Below are 12,858 nucleotides of genomic sequence, written 5' to 3'. Positions count from 1 at the left end.
TGAGGGTCACGGGTTTCTCCAGAGACACTCTAGCTATATGGCCAACAACCCACGGCAGCTGCGAAGGGCAGCTGGGAGCCCGAAGAATACCAGCCAAGTGGAGGCCAGAAGTCATGTCGCTGGCCCAACCATCACACATGACATTGCAGGGTACGGGAAGTTCCACTCTAAGGGGCTTCCAACCCCGTCCCCGTCAGCGTCCTCACAACTTCCCTGTCCCCAAATGGGGCTGAGGTCACTGAAGGAGAAGGATGCCCGGGGAACATGTCACTCCCCCCAGTCATCCTCTGTTGCTGGCCAAGGGCAGGCAGTCAGAGACAGCCTTCTGGGGCTCAAGGGATGAGGGACTTCCCCAGTGAAATGACAGCCGAAGTCAAAGGAACAGACTTAGGAAGGGTAACTTACAGCCCAGGTTTTTGTCAGCCTGAAGATGGGTGCACTTTGTAATGCCGACACCACAGACATGAGAGAATGAAGGTTGTTGAGTTCTAGAAGTTTCTGAAAAAAGATATGGAATAGATTATTTTGCTGCTATAAACAATAGAACAAAAATACACTCAAGTGTTACCAAATGTTGTCATATTTATGAAATTCAATTACACTTAAAAATATCTCATGTAGAAAATACAGTTCTAGGAAGTTCATAGAAACCATATGCTCTTTTGCTTTCAAACTGTCAAAAGGTGAGTCTGCATCTAAAACACTTGCAAAATTTCATAAGCTGATTGTTTGGTGGCTGGACAAAAACGTAGCTCAGGAGAAGGTTGGATAACGTCCTTCATGTTCTTAGATGAATCCGAACTGTCCGGTTCGTAAACCGGAACCTCAGCTGTGCCAACGACGTCCACGTGGGTCTTCTGTGATCACTGAGGCACCTGGAATGAGGGGCTGAGGAAAGATGCCAGCAGTCTACACCATCCCCGTCAGCTGGGAGGCCAGGGCTCCGCTTCCTTATCGCTTGACCATGCGTCTTTGAACCACACCATGAATTAGGGAGAACATTGGGTTCGATTCAGTCTCAGGCAAGTTCCCTACCACGGGCAGCAGCAGGAGACCCAGTCGAGGCTAAGTATGGGGAAATGCCATCGCCTGTTCGTGCTTGTGTGCCGAGGGAAACCGGTTAGTAGGACTGGGCTTCCAGCTCTCATTCCTGGGCGTCAGTGAAGTCTGGGTGGTGAGCAGGCTCCACGGAACCAAGAGACCTGCCTCCAATCCCAGCTCCCCCTACCTGTGTGTCACGTGGCAGACTAACCCTTCTGAGCCTTGGCGTCCTCATATTTAAAACACGGAAGGTGAGCATGGCACCTCCAACACAGTAGCGACAGTCCTTACCCTGCCTGGACAGCGCATAAACCCTGCCTGGACCAGTGCCTGCACCCCGGTGAGTGCTCGGTGCGAGGTGGGGTGCTCATTCTTTGTCAGGAAGACTTGTCAACCCCACTGCCCCCGCCAGCACTCGTCTTGGGTACTTCCAAGCTCAGGTACCACTTCCTCTACTATGTCTTCCCTGCTGACCACGTTCCCAAATCCAGGAAGCTTGGGGGCCCCGCCTGCCTGTCCCCACAGCAGTGTGCACAGCTCCGCAGCACGCCGGGCTGTGCTCGCTTTTACACGCCTGCCTCACCCTGCACCATGCTCCCTGAAAGCAGGGACGAAGCTGTGTACGCCATCGTGTCCCCGGCACCCAGTACAGCACACAGTAGGGCCTACTAAAACGAACAAATGAATGAAAGGCCCTTATGTGTTGTCTCCATGGCTCTGCTCCCACGCAGAGACTTCTCCTCTCGCACAGTTAATACTGCATGTCACGCATCTTGTAACGTTCCCTAATTGTTTCCTGTGTGTAATAATAGAATCTCTGCGTGAACTGAATTTCACCCTACGTATCTGGATTGCTATGCCTGTCACAGAATTTCTTCAGAGCTGTTGGTGTGCCGGCAGAGTACCAAAGCTACCTCTTTCATCGTATAGGTGGGAAACCGAGGCCCAGAGAAAGGAGGTGGCTTACACGAGAACACCCCCAAGGCACATTACAGCGTGATGATCCACCGCTGGAAGACGGCAGAAGTTAAGGAGGGACCGTTTCAGGTTCCCTGGGTCAGGACCCTGAAGTCATTTCCAAACTGAAAGCACCAGGTGGGCTGGAACTTAAGCCCACTTTCTCACATGGCCCAGCACGAACTCGCTGACAGCAACAAGTATAATTAAGCCCAGCTGGTCCCAAGTACTATGCACAGGCCATAGAAGTGTCCGTTGCCCCTGACATTCTTATAGATGGATGCACTTAACCTTCTCATGAGCGGCAGCAGACAGCGCCCCTGGGGCAGACAGACATGCTCCCACTGACTCTCTGTGGGGCGCTGGGCCTTGACACTCCCCTTCCTCCTGGGATAACAATACTGTGAGCGATTCTTTCAGTAAGGCACCTGCCGTGGCGCCTGGCTCGTGACGGTCCTCAGTAAAGGTGAGCTGGCCTAGGATCTGGGTGGCAAGACACCGTGCGCACACAAAGCCAGTAACGGGCCAGACAGAGACAGCGCTGCGCTGAGTGGGGCAAGCCTGGCGGGCGGGAGCACTGCACGGGAGGAGCTGGCAGGGCCGTGTAAGTGATGACAGGGGTCCAGGAAGGCCCACGCGGTCATGGCCGGGGCTGGCAGACATGGGGGAAGGGGAAGGGAGAGGCGGGATGTACATGTGAGCCTGGTACCCGACGCAGGCCAGGGGGGCAGGTGGTGGGAGGCAGCCAGGTCACCAGGGTCACCCAGGTCACCCGGCCAGGCAGTGAGCTCCGGACGGGGGGCATGAGCTCTGCTGACTGGGGACGCAGTTGTGAGGATGTGACAGTATGACAAACGCCAATGCTAACTGGAACGCAGCAAGCCCCGACCCCCGCTAAATCTGCAGCAGGAGGCGCGCGCCCCAGGACAGGCCCTGGGGACAGCCCCCGGGGCCGCATGGAGGGTGTCAAAGGCCAGAGGGAAGAGCTGGCTGCCAAAATCATGGGGCAGAGAGGCACGCTGCCAGTGTGTACGGGGGGGCTGGGAGGCCGAGCGGGCAGCCAGGCTGGTCGCACAGCTGCCCCTGCCTGGGAAGTCAGGTCACACCCCACTGCCTGCCGGGCCCAGAGCAAAGCTGCTCCCAAATTACTGAGGAAACACATTTTTTGAGAAAAAGGAAGAAAGGAAGGGGATGGGGAGAAGGGGAAACAGCTTACCTTGGCTATTTTCACAAAATGGCTCAGGATTTCTGCCCTTATTTTTAAAGTCTGTGCTGTTAGAATTTCTCGTACAACCCAAAAACTGACCTGTAGAGTTAAATACACATACACAGACACACACACACCAGAAAAGTTGTTAAATGCCGGGCCACACACGTCACCCTCGCCCGCCACTGTCCTGGGGTAGTCTAAGAGGCTAGGAAACTGGGAGAGCAAAGCCTAAGGCTGCGTGGGGTCAGGGGTTCCTCTGTGACGCCCCACCCCGCAGGCGGGTCCCGTATGCTCAGCACCACCTCTCCGACACACGCCGTGGCACTCAGAGAAGTAAGTACTTCCGTCGTCACCCAGGGGAGTGCCTGGGCCTCCACAACATGAGTCTCTCTGAAGGTACTGCAAGGAATTCTGACATGAAGCAGACAGGATTCCTGCTCAGAAGGCTCCCAAGTGTGAGGAGGCCGTGGATGGATGGATGGATGGATGGATGGATGGATGGATGAACGGACAAACAGATGGACACGTGGCCAGAGATACATGCTTCCTGGCAGTACCACCCATGGGATCCATGTTCCCGGCCAGATCCAAAACAAGAAGGATTTACCAATATTCGCAAAATTGTAAAAAATTTAATTTTCTAAGACAGGCTCACACATATACTCATTGAAATGATTTAGTAGCACCTTTTTTTTTTTTTCTTTCTCATAAGCATCTTTTAAAGTTCCATAAAGCAATGCAAGTTAAGGGGCATGTGTTTCTGGACACAGCACATGCCAAAAGGATTTACTGGTACGTTTGGTTCAGAACATCGTTCCCGCTCGGCCTTTCACATTCACCAACCTCCCCGAACCCCAGTCCTTTCGTGAGAACAAGAAAGCCATCTACCAGTGCGGAGCTGACTCGCACGACATCTCAGAAAACACAGCGGGGGCTTCGTGCCAAGGAACTCTGGGCAGCGGTGAGCGTGCCTGCTTGTGTTTCACTAACACAACCACTGCGTGTGAAACACGGACGCCCAAGAGAGCAAGGGCAGCGCCGCGGAGCGAGGCGGGGGAGCTGGGCGGAGTGCGGCGGGCGTGCGGGATTAAACGGAAGCGGAGGCACTGAAAGCCTCTCCATTTTACAGAGCAAAAAGGAGTTAAGGATATTCTCGAGCGAGCAAAGCAGGTTTACGGCCACATCCAAACGTATTCTCTGTCCTGAAATACTGTCACTTTCCGATGAAAAAAAAAAAACAAGGGAAGAGTAACCAAGAATCAAAACTTTCCTTTTCATATTAAGCAGAAATATTACAGAAAAGTTTTCTCTGTGTAATTATCTGTGGTTTCCTCCAGGACATGCCCGGGTTTCCATAGAATCATTTTTTCCAAGGACTTGCCTAAAATTAAGTTCAGACTCAACTGTTTACTAGCCAGTTATGGAAGAAAGATATTCTGGACTCTAAGTGATATGCCCATAAACTTTCTATTTTAATGCATGTGCATTTTTATGCCACACGATCTCCAATGTGATCATTTATATGTACTGTATAATTTAATAGATTCCTGCCTGCCAAAAAATCACACGTATTTCAGGCATAATTACGGAGCATGGCAGAGTTGACCGTGATCTGCATCACGTGGTGTGCAGAGGCAACGCTGGGTCCGCTGAATTCAACGGACTTCCATGGAGCCCTTACTGTGTAGGCTCCAGGCACCACACGTCCACGTCCAGATCTGATCAGTCCTTGCCTGACATGGAGGTCACCCAAGGGAGGGGCAGCATCCTCCAGAAATCACTGTATTAAAAGGCAGCTGGTGACCATGGCCTGGAGTGTGGGGAAGATGATGATATAGGAAGGCTTCCTGGAGGAGGCAGGCCTTGAGAGATAGGCAGACTTTAAACAGGTAGAGACAGGACTGATGGGCGGTTGTATATTCCGGGGCCGAGGAGAGCTGAGCGGGCCAGGCCGATAGGGCTGGTGTTGCAGGGGCTCTGTGGGGTGGAGGTGATGAGGGAGACTGACGCTGAAAAGGGAGAGTGCGGGGGGGGTCTGGGGCAACAGGGTTACCAGAGGCCCTAAGACCCTATGTACACGGGGACAGTCCCAGAGGCTTCTGAGGAGGGCTAACGGGTGAGATCCTTTTGTAGGGAACCCCAACAGGAGGACACTGGTGCAATGTCCAAGTGAGAGACGGGAGGCCTGAGCTAGGGCCACATGGAAGCAGATGGAAAGAAGGGGCGAAGAAGAACGATCTTGCGAAGGTAGGACCAGCCGTTTTAAACATTTTTTTGTCTCTTTTCTAACTATAAAATTTAAGAAAAGCTCAATACAGAAAATAAAGGAAACAGAGGTAAGCGCAAAAGACAAGTCATTTGCAACCTTGCTGTCACGTACAGACCACCACGATAAACACTGTGGTATGTGTCCTTCTAGTCTTTTTTCCACAAATAAGACATGTTTGTCTTTTTCCATTAAACCGGTATGTGTTAATCATATTATCAGAAGAATTTTTCTAAGTGAATATTCTTCTACAACACGATTTTTAGCAGCTGCCGCATATTTCATCTTAGGCATGTATCATCATTAAGTAACCCTCTATTTTGGGTAGGTTATTTCTAATTATTTTGTTGTAATAAACAATGCTGTGGTGAGCATATATATACCTGTATACATTCTTAATTAAGGTCTCAGGGTAAATTCCTGTAAGGTAGAGTGAATAAAAGTCTGTGTACCTTTTTTCGAAAGTTATATAAAAAACTTGGCCTTCAAAAGGTCTATTTGTTTATCTATCAACAAGTTTGAGCAGATCCATGTTCCCACACACGAGCAAACACCAGTTATTACAACTTGTTTTCTCTTTACTAACCTGATGGACAAAATAATGTCTCACTGTTTCTAGTTTGCATTTCTTTCATTGACTACTCGATTAACATTTTTTGCACTTTTGTTTTCAAGTTTTTGTTACCAATTTTATAGGTCATTTGTACTACTTGCCTTGCAAATTATCTACTCATGTCCTTCGCCTATCTTTCTATTGGGATATCTGTCCTCTTGCTGTTGATTAGTAAATGGTCTTTGTATATTAAAGAAAATGCATTAACCTTTTGTGAGTCATATACTCTAATATACTATTTGGGGGAATATAAATCCATAAGACTATTCTGAGGAACAACCTGAACATATCTTTCAAGATATTAAAGTTCTATTCTCTCTAGAATATTTTATGGATATACAGAAACTTAGAAGGACATAAGTACAAGGGTTCACTGAAGTACTGTTTATAAAGCAAAAGATTAGGGGGAAAATGGCTATCAATAAGGAATTGGTTACATAAATAATACTTTCACCTCAAACTTTCCAAGGAAGTCACTATGGGAGGAAGTGAAGACTTGGGCTCTACCTTCTTGAGAGCAAAACTTCTACATAAATTATCTGGAATTCTTCTGCATAGGAGGTTTGTCTTGTTGTCTCCGTTTATTTATTCAATCATTTATTTATATCAGAAGGGACTCATCTATTTATTTTATACTTAGGGTTATAATCCAATGCTATGTTATTTTCTTGCTCAAACTGTTACAGCTTTGGCCACTGAGAGCTCTCACTTGGCTCCTGCATCCCTCTGACATACCCCCAGCACGGTGTCGGCTTGCTTGCTTGCTTGTTTGGGCGCTTCCTCACGTTCTGGCACTATCAGATGCCACAGGCTCACCTTGCGTATTTCCTGCCCCAGTCCTAAACCAGCCATTTCTCCAAGGAGCCTTGATTCCTTTTAGTAGATTATGGTATTAGACACCAAGACCTGGGTGCTAGGTGTGCTCGTTGCTGTGGGGTATCACTATTTCTAGGCCCTCTCAGTAGGGCAAGGAAGTACGTGTGTGTGTGCGTGTGTGTGTGTGTGCGCGCGCGCGCACGCGCTAACCCATGTATATATACGTTATCTATACATATTTCTACTTGTAACCATCTGTATCTACATTAAACTGCATATGAGTCCATCCTGACGTCTCCAGCTCCAATCCATTACTGTACGGATCACGCTAGCCTCTCGCGTAGCCTGTCTGTAACTCCCCACTGACAGTGAGAAACCTGGCTGTCCCCGCTGCCATCCATTTCCTTAATTATTCAGTTCCAGCGTTCACGGGTCATGATGGCCCCAGCATCGTCACCCGCCCCCTTGGGAAACAGCTTTATCAGACAGAGTCCAGCGCTTACATGCGGTTCCTTCTGTCTTCAGTTGGACCAGCTCCACTCATTCCCAAAGTTACCTGGGTCGGCACTTTTCCCCCTCACCCGCCTTACTTAGTGAGGTCGTTTTGTATATTCATAATATAGATTCTTTTGTTATGTTCTGCATCCCAGTTTAAGAACACACTGAATTTTTTAGAAATTTGCATATGCTAATGTTTTCTCTCGGTGCTATGAAGTTCTGTGGGTTTTCACAAATGCAGTGTCACGTACCCGACATTATGGTATCATCGTCACCGTGAAAAGGCCCCCTGTGCTTCGCCCGCTCAACCCTCTCCCCTTCGCAGACCTCTGGCAACCGATGATCTGTTTACCATCTCCATAGTTTTACCTTTTCAGAACTATTTTTGACGTTTTCCAGAATGTCAAAAAAAAAGAGGGTGGTGTAATCATATATATGTCACCTTCTCAGACTTCTTTCACTTGGCACTGTGCACTTAAGAGTCATCCATGTCTTTATATGGCTTAATGGGGTTTTTTTTTTTTGATAACTACTATTCCCTTATACGACTTTACCAGTTCGTCTAGCCATTCACCTGTTGTGGGACATCTTCGTTACTTCCACTTTTTGATGATTATGAATAAAACTGCTATAAATGTGTGCATGCTTTGTGTGTGTGTGTGTGTGTGTGTGTGTGTGTGTGTGTAAGATTTCAAATAAGTTGGGTAAATACCTAGGAGCACAATTGCTAGGTCGTACCACTTGCATTCCCATGAGCAATGAACAAGAGTTTGTGGGGCTCCAGGTACTTGTAAGCAATTAGTACTGTCAGTTGTTTTTTTTCTTTTGTATTTTAGCCATTTTAGTGGGTATCTGGTGTTTTGCATTTTCCCCAATGACAAATGATGTTGAGCATTTTTCATATGTTTACATTTGTACATCTCTGGTGAGGTGTCTGTTCACCATCTTTGGTGGGTGTTTTCTTACGGTTGAGTTTCAGGAGTACGTTTTAGATACAAGTCTTTTACCAGATATGTGTTTTGCAAATATTTTTCCCCAGTCTGCGCTGTCTTTTAATTCTCTTAGCAGTGTCTCTTACAGAGTAGAAAATCTTAATTTTAATAAAGTCCAACTTTTGAATTTTTTCTTTCGTGGATTGTGCTTTTGGTGTTATATCTAATAACTCATCACCAAAGGTCATGTAGATTTTCTTCTGTTTTTCTTACAAGTTTTATAGTTTTGTCTTTCATCTTTAGGTCTATGATCCACGTTGAGTTAATTTGTATGAAAAGCATAAAGTCTGTGTCTAGGTGCACTGCCAGTCCAAAAAGGCGACACATGTATGATTACACTCCTCCCCCTTTACTTTTTTTTCACATTCTGGAAGATGTCAACAAAAAATCCAGAAAGAGTAAAGCTACAGAGATGGTAAACAGATCAGGGTCTGGACCACCGTCTTCCTCTCCATACCAAACCCTACCTCCTTCCCTGGGCGGCTGCAGCATCGGTGAGTGACCGTGGCCTCCAGGTCCTGTGACTGTTCTCCACCTATCACCTCAGCAGCCTCCTCCCCATAATGACCCGGGATGGCTCTGCTCCAGAAACTTCAAAGTCCAGTCTTGGCCACAACCTTTCAACCTCCTAGTCCCAACCTTTTCCCTGAGCCCCCGCACTGTGCCCGTCCGTCCCTCGCTCCATGCCCTGGACGCCCTGGCAGCCCGTTCCCCTTTGGTAGACTGATCCCCTGTCATCTGTCACTTCAGCCCCCTTCTTAGCCAGCACTTTAAGTTCCCTTGCCCCTTCCTCCTTCCCAAAACTCTGCTTTGCTAACCCCAACTGGGGATGAATCCAAGCATTTGGCCCCCTCGTCCCTACTCCCAGGCTGTGGGACGCAGCCAGAGAAAACCACCCCCTCACACGCTGGGGACCACTGTCTCTCCCCAAGCGCCTCTCCGTATTTCCACAGCCAGCTCTGCTTTCCTCCGAGGTGGCTTCTTCAAGCTGCCCCGAACCTCTCAGGCTTCCCACCCCACTGCTTCCCGCTTCGCCTCCCATTTCACTGAGGGCAGAGGAGCCGTGAACCGCGAGCTCCACTCCGGTGAGCAAGCCCACGTCTGTGTCCTTCTGCCCTGCTGAAGAGGCCCCAGTCGCGGCCTCCCCCGCCTCCCCAGGGCTTCGCTGCATTACACATTCCCTCTCTCTCAGCAGGTCCTGGTCTACTGGCTCCTTCCATTCAAAATATGCTCTTCCCACTGAAAAGAAAAAGGGCCAGAAACCAGCTCGCCGGATGTGTTCACCCGCTCCAGACACTCCCTCCTCACCTTCCTCCCTGGGGGTCACTGTCCTAAGCATCACTGACACCTCCTTCCTGATTTCTTCACACCCGCCACCCCAGCTTCTACTGCCCACCCCTCCCCGTCACATCCCCGCAGAACTGCTGCGGCCGAGCCCATGCGGCCTAAGTCGAGGGGCTCTCCTGGTCTAACCCCTGGCCTATTCTGTAGCATTCCCTCATTCCTGGAACACGGATGCGAGACACTACCCTTTCTGAGTGCTCTTCCCAGCCCCAGGCTGCTCCTTCTCAGCCCCCTTTCCTCTGCCACCCCTTAAATGTCAGCAGCCCGCGGGTTCTCACTCGGGCCTGCTTCGCCCTGGATGAGCTCATCTACTCCCGTGCCTTCAAACCCAGATGCCTCCAATATCTGCGTCTCCAGGCCAGATCTCTCCCCTGGCTTCCAGACTCAAATGTCTAATTTCCTGCTGCATAGTTCAGCCCACATGTCCAAACCTAAGTCCTCTCCTACTCCCGCAATGCTCCTCCCTCTGGATTCACTATCTCGAAGGCTGACCCGCCTTCGCTCTCCCTGCCACCTCCCTCCACATCCGGTCAATCGCCAAGCCTGCTTTTTACTCCTGGGCGCAGCCACTTCCTCCCCCATCCCTCCCCAAGGCTCCGATGCAGTCTCCTGCCCTCCCTTCCCACAGCCCCCGCCTCCACCCCCGCCCTGGTGTCCTCATCCTGGCGCTGGTTCCCCAGACTGTGATCACCGCCATCACATCTGTCCCCCACAGCAGACTCGGAGCTGACAATGGCAAGGGCTACATCTAGTGACTAGCACAGGGCCTGGGATGTGTTCAGTTGATACCTGTTAAATACATAAATGAATAGAAGAAGTGACGAGCCCCAGATGACAGCGGGTTATACAATGTGGAAAGAATAACGGCTCAGAGCTAGCATCTGGAAGGGGGAACGCAAGCACGGTCTCCAGCCCTCCGACGAATGAGATCTGCGAGACCAGGAGTCGTGCTCGGAAAAAGGCGGGAGGCCCCTCGGGAGAAGAAACTCACCAGCTACGTGACTTTGAGCAAAATGCTTCACTTTCCTGGTCTCGGTTTCCTTATCTATAACATGGGCATAAAATATTTACCTCAGGGGACTCTGTGAAAACCAAATTGGATAACACGGGTAAAATGCTTAGCACAGAGTCTGACCCAGTAAGTTGAGCCTAGTGTTCAATAAATATTTTTTAGATTGTTTTCATTGAAGACGAGAGGAAGCGGGACGTTCAGTGACTGGGCTGACGGTGTGCGGGAGTTGGGAAGGCAGACGAGCCTTGACAGAGAAGGGGGATCCGCAGACAGACTGGGGAGAAAGCCCAGGGTGGGGAGGAAGAGTGGGAGAGAGCGGAGGGGCTGTGGGGGGCACCCGTGTTCTCCTTTGGGCCACCGTCCTCAGCAGCTTCCTGTCAGAGCACCTTGACTCTCCCTGAGGGACCACACTCCTCCACGCTCAGTGCATGTGGCCTGCCCTCCCCCACCCCCACCGACACGGGGAGCCCCGTTTCCGAGACCTGGCCAACCCCGGCCTCCCGTCCTGCTGGTCAGAGTGATGAGCTCAGGGTGAACAGGCTGGGACACAAGCCGGGGCAATCGGAGGCCCTGAGTCTCAATTCCAGGACATCAGGTGCTAGTGCGACCAAAAAAGAGGCAGGACTTGTCCGCCTTGATTGCCCTCGGAATGGGACGGGCCGGGGGCTGCTGGCAGCTGCTTCGCAACCACGGAGGAGACGGCCGCCTGGGAGGGAGCCGGCGCAGAAGCCAGAGATGGGTGCCTAGGCCGGCTGGTGCGGCCCAAGTGCCCTCCCAACACGTAAAGTCCAGTCACTCCCTGGACTTCGTTCCATAGCCACTGAGGCGACTTTGAGCTGGGGTTTCTGTCACTAGGAGCTATGACTATGTATATAGGAGTCCACGGGAACAGTTAAAGCGGTCCTCCAGGGAAAGATCCTGGGAACCTTTTGGCCCTGCCTGATCTCCATTAGTATATAATTGTCAGGGACCCAGAGAGAGGAGGAGACTTGCCCAAGGCCTCAAAGCAAAGTAGCAGCAGTGTCTGCACTGGGACCAAGGCCTCCCAATTCCCTCTTCCTCTCTTTCTAATTATTCAGCATCTTCAGGACACGATCTCAACATCCGCCAGCAATTAGGCCCGAGCCTCAACTTCTTCCAGCCCGCAGTTCCCACTCCCCTGCACCTTTTGGTTAAAGCTAACCTTGACTGTTTACTGTGTGGCAAGTGCTGAGCTAGACCTTTTACATCCAGGAGTCTCATTAAATCTTCCAAAACCACTTGAAATGATTACACGAGGAAGGCGAGGGGCTGAAAGACAGCCCAAGATCATACAGCTAACCAGCTGCAGAGCTACGATGTAAACCCAGGTCTGTTTGATTTCCTGTAACCACAGCTTCTTAGCCTGCTGTCCAGAGACCCCTACAGTGTTTGTGCACAAGCTTCAGTGTGGGGGGCAGCAAACTCATTAAAATTAAATTAAATGTAAAATTACATATGTGTGCACTTATCTGGAGGCAGGTTCATATACGATTTGTCAGATTCTAATAAATAAAAACACATGAGCCAAGAAAAGTGGGGAACCTCTGTGCTTTATGCTGAACTCCTTGGGGCCGGGACATAAGCCTGGCCCATGACAGACCCTTAGTGACCTTGGCCAGGCTCCCGTCTCGGCCATTCTAGGAACCAATCCCAAGGGACTCAGGCCCCATGGAGAAGCAGGCAAGCCCACAGGGCCTGATGAGGCCACTGGCCACTGAGTTTCTGGTTTGGCCACAAGGAACCTCAAATCCCCTGGTAAACTGTTCCAATCCGCTGATCAGCACATTTCCCCTTCTTTTCCCCCTCGAACATTCGGATGCTTACTACATACCAGACACCGTGCTAAGACCGCCCCACATGCCACTTCATTTCATTTTGATAACAACCATGCAAGGTGAATACTGTCACTGTTCTCATTTACAGATAAGGAAACTGTGGCTCGGAAGGTAAGTGACCTGCTTTCCTTTATCTGGGTCTGACGAGGAGCCGTGCTCTTACATGTGGAAGTCTGCCAGGAAAGGAGGCCAATCGATTCATCTCGGAGAAAGCAGCTCCAGTGGCAGACCAGGCCTGGCCGCTGGCCAGTTT

The 12,858-nt window shown here is 50.2% G+C and overlaps 1 protein-coding gene across 1 annotated transcript in view; it reads right to left on the bottom strand.

Moving 5' to 3' along the window:
* RALGPS1 (Ral GEF with PH domain and SH3 binding motif 1) overlaps positions 1–12,858 on the bottom strand; it is a 229,692-nt gene that overhangs the window by 143,288 nt on the left and 73,546 nt on the right. The window contains exons 6-7 of the mRNA XM_025051195.1: positions 3,215–3,304; positions 406–498 (exon numbers count right to left, since the gene is read on the bottom strand). Coding sequence (XP_024906963.1) covers positions 406–498; positions 3,215–3,304 — 183 coding nt within the window. The remainder of the gene's footprint in view (positions 1–405; positions 499–3,214; positions 3,305–12,858) is intronic.

This window comes from Pteropus alecto, unplaced genomic scaffold (genome assembly GCF_000325575.1).
Source record: "Pteropus alecto unplaced genomic scaffold, ASM32557v1 scaffold67, whole genome shotgun sequence".
Classification (NCBI taxonomy): Eukaryota; Metazoa; Chordata; class Mammalia; order Chiroptera; family Pteropodidae; genus Pteropus; species Pteropus alecto.
This window is presented reverse-complemented; position numbering and strand designations above follow the sequence as displayed.